Below are 6,000 nucleotides of genomic sequence, written 5' to 3' on the forward strand. Positions count from 1 at the left end.
TTCAAATCCCCCCGAAAGTCAACAACGTCCTCAAAAGTCCCTTCATACCCCGCATTATCATTCATCTCATTATCATCAGCATCTGATTTCTGTGTCGAGACAAGAACAACAGCCCTCGAAAAGACCAGGAAGGCGGTTCTACCAGGCCGTGGAAGATAAAGTCTGGGTCTGGCTTTCCCTTCTTCTAATGGGGTTGTGTAGCATCTGACAACATGGACGTCGCAAACGTCAAGTTTCCCACTTGACAGGAATTTGAGGGAAACCAATACATGCAGTGCACCAGGACTGTTAGGAGTTGGCATAAAAGATGCCAACACAAGTACGTCAACGTTGTGGCTGTCGCCCTCGACCGTGTCATGGTTTTCCCCAACAGCAGCATCAACGATCACAAAAGCATCCTTGCTTCGTAACTGCACCTCTTCTGGAGCCACCTGCTCAATGGCTGAAAGAATATTGTCCCGTAAATCGACGTCAGCATCATTTGCGTAAGTTCCGGAGCGATTTGCTAGCCATCTAGAGAAGTTGCCTCTAGCTGTGGCAACTATTATCTCTCTCTCCCCCATTCTCAGGATTCGCCCAGCGCGAACAGCAACAATATCTCGCCGACTGGAGCCGGCTCTCAACGCCCCTAGAAATCCACCCATCATTCCAGTACCGTAGCCCCTCATAATTGTCACGGCAATCCCGGGCCTCCCGGCCGGATCTCTCAATGCTAGATGTGCTAGCCTCCCTGAGCTCAAAGATAGTATGAACCCTGCTGGTTCGGCATTGCAGACAGCGGTAACGCTTTCTCCAGATATCAAAGGTACTTTGCCTTCCACTCCTCGTCGTTTGGAGAATAATCCTTCAGCGACAGCCGAGCCAACCGAATCCCAATAAGCGGTTCTTCCGCTCAATGGCATAACCACAACTAGACCCGGTTCATCACTATTCGCTGATGGAGAGACCAAGGCGCCGAGCGGAAATGGAGAATTGGCCCCTTGTTCGTCACTAGGCAGCGGAAATGAGAATGTGTGTGGAATAGTGTCGGATGAGGTATATTGCCAAACATAGGCAGCGGTGTGAGAGAGTACGAGGGCATATCCGTTTGATCCCTCGGTGGCGGCAGTAATAGGAGCAGGGTTCGCTATTTCCTAACATTAGCCACCTGAAATGTTAGGGTTGATAGCACATTTGACAAACCCATCTTAAGAGGGGGCGGTAGCGCGGGCAATTTTGATACCCGGAATTTATTGTTTTTAGTCTTGAACAGAGAACGTCAGCGAACAGACCGGTCTCAATAGATAGCCTTTTATACCCAATCTATAGCACCTCCGTCCATATTCTTCCCATCTCCGCGAGCGCTCGCTATCGTCATTACTTTTCCAAATGAAGATAATTCCCTCTCTGTAAAGCTGCCGGAGACTCCCCGTTGTGATATAACTGAACTCTCCCTAACGTTTCGGCTCATCGACGCGTTACTGCCGGATCGTTCCTGGCGATGTTGGGTTCGCGAAGATGGTCGCGATGTTGGCCTTTGTCTCCTTCTCGCAGCAGCAGCCGATTCGACGGATAGATGATTTGACGAAAACATCTTGCCTTTTTCTAACCCTGTTTGAGCAATGATAAAGAAAGAAATGTTGTTAAGGGAGGGGGGAAAAGTGACCGAAAGAGACGAAGATAGAAGTGAAGCTGCCGAAACAGAGAAAGGGAAGCCGCGCCTGTGTATCAGGTCTTAGCGTGAGACTCACGTGACAACAGAAGAAGGGACGAGAGAAGGGTTACGGTAGATTAGTCGTTTTGCTGGTTGAACCGGATTGGTTAGTTGGGGGTGTTTCGTTTCATTGGATGTTTTTTGTCGCTTGAGCTTAGGTTTCAGGGCAGAAAGGCTAATCGCTGCAACCTTTGCACCTCAAGAAAGCATAACCTTGCTATTATATCATACGATAAGCTTCCTATACGGTAGACTACCGGTATTTACAGTAGTGTTGCGATGTTCGGTGATTACTGTAGTTTCTGTACCGGCAGTTACCGCAGCTGCTGCACTTGAGTACTCGAGCAGAGTATGATACAGTCTTCTGTAGGCTCTCCTCAATTCTCTCTATCCATCAGGTAGAGAGATCACGGGATTCTCCCCCTCCATCTCTCTCCGCACCCTTTCCCCCCTAGACTATCCCCTCTCCTCCCTCTCATCCCCACCCAAAATCTCACGCACACACACACTCGCCTGACCATCCACACCATCCACAACTGCACGCCCTTTCTACTCCCAAGCCCACTTCATCTCCGACATCATCCCCACCTCGTCTCGTTGCTGCTTGATCATTGCTTTCTTGTCCCCCCTTCGGATTCCCATTACCGTGGATACCCTTACCGGTTCTCTTCGACAAAATGAGCGTTATCATGGGTATGTCTTTTCTTTTTTACACAAGATCTTCGTCCGATAATCACCTGTCTACCCCCCCTCTCCCCTCCGCCTGGCTTTCCTCTTTCTGGAATGTGTAAAACAATAGTATGGAATAAAAACTGATATCATTCTTTCCGCCTCCTTTATAGCGACAGCGGGGTATGACCATACAATTAGGTACTACCATCTCTTGCCCCCAACTCCCGAGCTATCGTTTCTAACGTTTCCGTGTCTTTAAGGTTTTGGGAGGCCCTCTCCGGGATTTGCTCACGTACTATTCAGCACTCGGACTCGCAAGTAAATCGACTTTGTATTTCACCCGACAAACGCCTTCTCGCAGCGGCAGGCCACACTACAGTCAAACTTTATGACATCAAGTCTACGAACCCGAACCCGTTACTACAGTTTGAGGGGCACTCGAATAACGTGACGGGAGTTGGCTTCCACTGTGAGGGGAAATGGATGGTGACTTCTTCGGAGGATGGTACGGTCAAGATTTGGGATACCCGCGCGGCCAGTGTGCAGAGGAATTACTCTCACGGTAGTCCAGTGAATGATGTAGTCATTCATCCGAACCAGGGAGAGTTGATTTCTTGCGACCAGGCTGGGAACGTTAGAATTTGGGATTTGGGTGAGAATAAGTGCACACACCAGTTGATTCCGGAGGATGACGTTCCAGTAAGAAGTGTTACTGTTGCTACTGATGGAAGCATGCTTGTCGCTGGAAACAACTTGGTATGCCAACCTACTTCTCGTGTGCTTGTGCGCTGTAGGGCCTCTCTTACCCCTGGGTGTCGCTGACAATCAACAATGGAATTCATTCAGGGCAACTGCTACGTCTGGCGTATGATTCAGAACCGAGATGTTACCCAGTTAGTTCCTGTTACCAAGTTCCAGGCGCATACAAAGTACATAACTCGTGTGCTCCTCTCCCCAGATGTGCGACATTTGGCGACTTGCTCAGCGGATCACACTGCAAAAATCTGGAGTGTTGATGAGAAGAAATTTTCGCTAGAGAATACCCTTCATGGCCACCAGCGATGGGTCTGGGATTGTGCATTTAGCGCTGATAGCGCCTATCTTGTTACTGCTTGTAGCGATCATTATGCCAGGCTATGGGAATTGAGCAGGTCTGTTTCTTGGTTCTGGTGGTACCGGTATTGCGGCGAGTTCTTGGCTGACCGATGATAGTCAGCAAATAATCCGTCAGTACAATGGGCATCACCGTGGGGCTGTCTGTGTGGCTCTGAACGACTACAGCGAGAGATAGGAATCTCCCGTCATTAACCGTAAAGACCACCTATTTGACTTGTTCCAAGATCCAAGTGAGCCCCATCGGGTGTGCCAGTCGATTTGCTAGCCTAAGAGTTTGGGGGGTTGGAAATGACCTTTTCCCTATCATGGCTATTAAAACATTCTCTTGTAGTCCAAGTTTTTCTTTTCATTTTTTCTTTCTTGGAGGCGAGCCTTTCTACTTGACGTCTGGGATTAGGTCTAGGGAAGGCGTGTATTTGGCAATGCTCCTGGTTTGATTTTTCTTTGAGTTTTTATTAAACGGTGGAGCATGCGCGCCTGTGGCCTGCTGATTTGGTATCCGTTTTTCTTTTCCGGCGGTATACCTGCTGCTTAGTGTATTATACAATATTTGAAAAAAGCTAGCTCTCTGTAGGGGTTTAATGAATATTGAGGTTGGATGTTGGAGAAGACAAACTTTTATATAGCAAGGCGCCTAGAAGCCGACTACAGCAAGACCTGGATAAACTCGATTATGATACCCTATCAGTGCCGCATTCTGGGCTTGTGCAACGCCGTGGCCAGTTGAACCCTGAAAATCTGTATCCTTGTTCGGGGGAGTCGGAGTTGTCAACCCAGGGTTTTCTCACCTAAACCTTCGAGAATATTGTTGATCGGTTTTGAGAATCTGTGATGCTAGGATGCGCCATGATAATTATCATAGCCCGCTTAGAGCATGAGGCACATTGTAAGCATTGCGAGAACTCCGAAAAAAGCACCCAAGCCCGGAGCGCCCCACATCGAGTGATACTCCATGCCCAGCATTATATTCATACAATAAACCCCGAACACATGGGGCGCCCACATCACCCTCCGAATACGAGCTTTAAATCGCGTAAGACTCCACCAGAACGAACCCACACCAATAAACCGAGTAACTCCTCATTCGGCAAAAACGACAGTCGATTACCCCGGCCACCTTTCTGATGTCCATATCATATCACCCCCGCCTGCCCGCTCCCTCTGAAACCCACTCCACGCAAACACTTCCCCAAACATACGCCGCCTAGGAATAACTGCGAAAACAACAAAGTAATTTGCAACCATGTCCATCTCCCTCCGTGGCAAAAACGTCCTAGTAACCGGCGGCTCCCGTGGGCTAGGAGCCTGCGTAGTCCAGCGCTTCGCAGCGGAAGGCTCAAACGTAGTAATAAATTACGTCTCGGCGGCTGATCGCGCAGAGGCTCTGGCAAAGGAGGTGCGGGAGCAGTATGGGGTTAAGGCGTTGGTGATTTGTGCCGATGTTGGGAGTGATCGGGAGTGCAGGAGGCTTGTGAAAGAGACCGTGGAGGGGTTGGGGGGGTTGGACGTTATTGTCTCTAATGCTGTGGGTTTCTTTTCTCCCGTTGGACAGAGGGCGGAAGTGGGGCTAACGTGGAGGGGGGGGTGTAGGGGTGGACTAAAGTATCTGACTGGAAGGACTTGTATGCTCTAGGGGAGGAGGAGTGGGATAAGGTACTTACTAGTATACCACCCTAGAAGCCGCTATGCTAACGAAAATAGTGCTGGGCGGTGAACGTGAAAGCAAACCTCCACCTTCTCCGTGCAGCACTACCAACGTTCAACGCAAACCCTGACGGTGGATCTCTACTAATTACTTCTTCAATAGCCGTTTTTACCCCCCCCCCCCCCGCTTCTCCCCTCCCTTACTAACATACCCGCCCACCCCAGGGCATACAAACCTTCGGCAGCGCAATGGCATACTCAGTCTCGAAGGCGGCCGGGCTCCACCTTATGCGCTGTTTGGCGTACACCCAAGGACCCAAAATCCGGGTGAACGCGGTCCAACCGGGTCTTCTGATGACAGAGTGGGGGAAGAGTTTCCCTGAAGAGGCAATTGAGAGGACGAAGGAGAGGTCAAAGTTGAAGGTTGCGGTTAGTTCTTTTTCTTATTTTGGGGGTTGGGATGGGAGTAGAGGCTAATGAAGGGATGGGTGGGGTGGAGAGGAATAGCCTACGGTTGAGGAGTGCGCAGATGCGTTTGTGCTTATGGCTAAGAGCTCTAGTATGACGAGTAGTACGCTTAAGATTGGTGAGTCCTCTTGGTAATTTGTGTAGTGGTGGTGGCTGATGGGGGTTTCGTAGATGGGGGGTTGTATACTTAGGTTTGAATGATAGGTTGGATGGAGAGGGGGAGGAGGAAGGGATAATTTCTTATGTCTTCTCTGTATTTTGGAATTTACGTTAAAGGACTTGTTCGGAATAAATTGGCTGCTTCTTTCGCTATCGCATACACGCTATCTGGATCCCAAGGGTATACTTTGCCTGATAGATTCCCTGTTCTCAATGTCATACATAGCGAGTGATCGTCTATGAATTCG

At 49.4% G+C, this 6,000-nt stretch overlaps 2 protein-coding genes; both read left to right on the forward strand.

The window, feature by feature from the left end:
* Positions 1–2,263: 2,263 nt before the first annotated feature.
* On the forward strand, positions 2,264–4,010 carry GSTUM_00011787001 (uncharacterized protein). XM_002842141.2 has 5 exons: positions 2,264–2,386; positions 2,536–2,563; positions 2,626–3,121; positions 3,212–3,516; positions 3,578–4,010. Exons 1-5 carry the CDS (start codon positions 2,371–2,373, stop codon positions 3,654–3,656), a joined length of 924 nt encoding a protein of 307 aa, XP_002842187.1. The 5' UTR covers positions 2,264–2,370; the 3' UTR covers positions 3,657–4,010.
* Positions 4,011–4,724: 714 nt separating this feature from the next.
* GSTUM_00011788001 (uncharacterized protein) lies at positions 4,725–5,784 on the forward strand (the record flags this gene model as incomplete). Its single annotated transcript, XM_002842142.1, has 6 exons — positions 4,725–5,006; positions 5,072–5,134; positions 5,183–5,290; positions 5,351–5,554; positions 5,633–5,711; positions 5,765–5,784. 6 exons carry the CDS (start codon positions 4,725–4,727, stop codon positions 5,782–5,784), a joined length of 756 nt encoding a protein of 251 aa, XP_002842188.1.
* Between the last annotated feature and the right edge of the window lie 216 nt (positions 5,785–6,000).

This window comes from Tuber melanosporum (genome assembly GCF_000151645.1).
Source record: "Tuber melanosporum whole genome shotgun sequence assembly, scaffold_9, strain Mel28".
NCBI lineage: Eukaryota > Fungi > Ascomycota > Pezizomycetes > Pezizales > Tuberaceae > Tuber > Tuber melanosporum.

Excerpts from the sequence above, each read along its gene's own strand:
- GSTUM_00011787001 (XM_002842141.2), top strand. Across the intron at positions 3,122-3,211 it reads TTGTCGCTGGAAACAACTTG|GGCAACTGCTACGTCTGGCG; the intron begins GTATGCCAACCT and ends GAATTCATTCAG. Across the intron at positions 3,517-3,577 it reads AGGCTATGGGAATTGAGCAG|TCAGCAAATAATCCGTCAGT; the intron begins GTCTGTTTCTTG and ends GACCGATGATAG.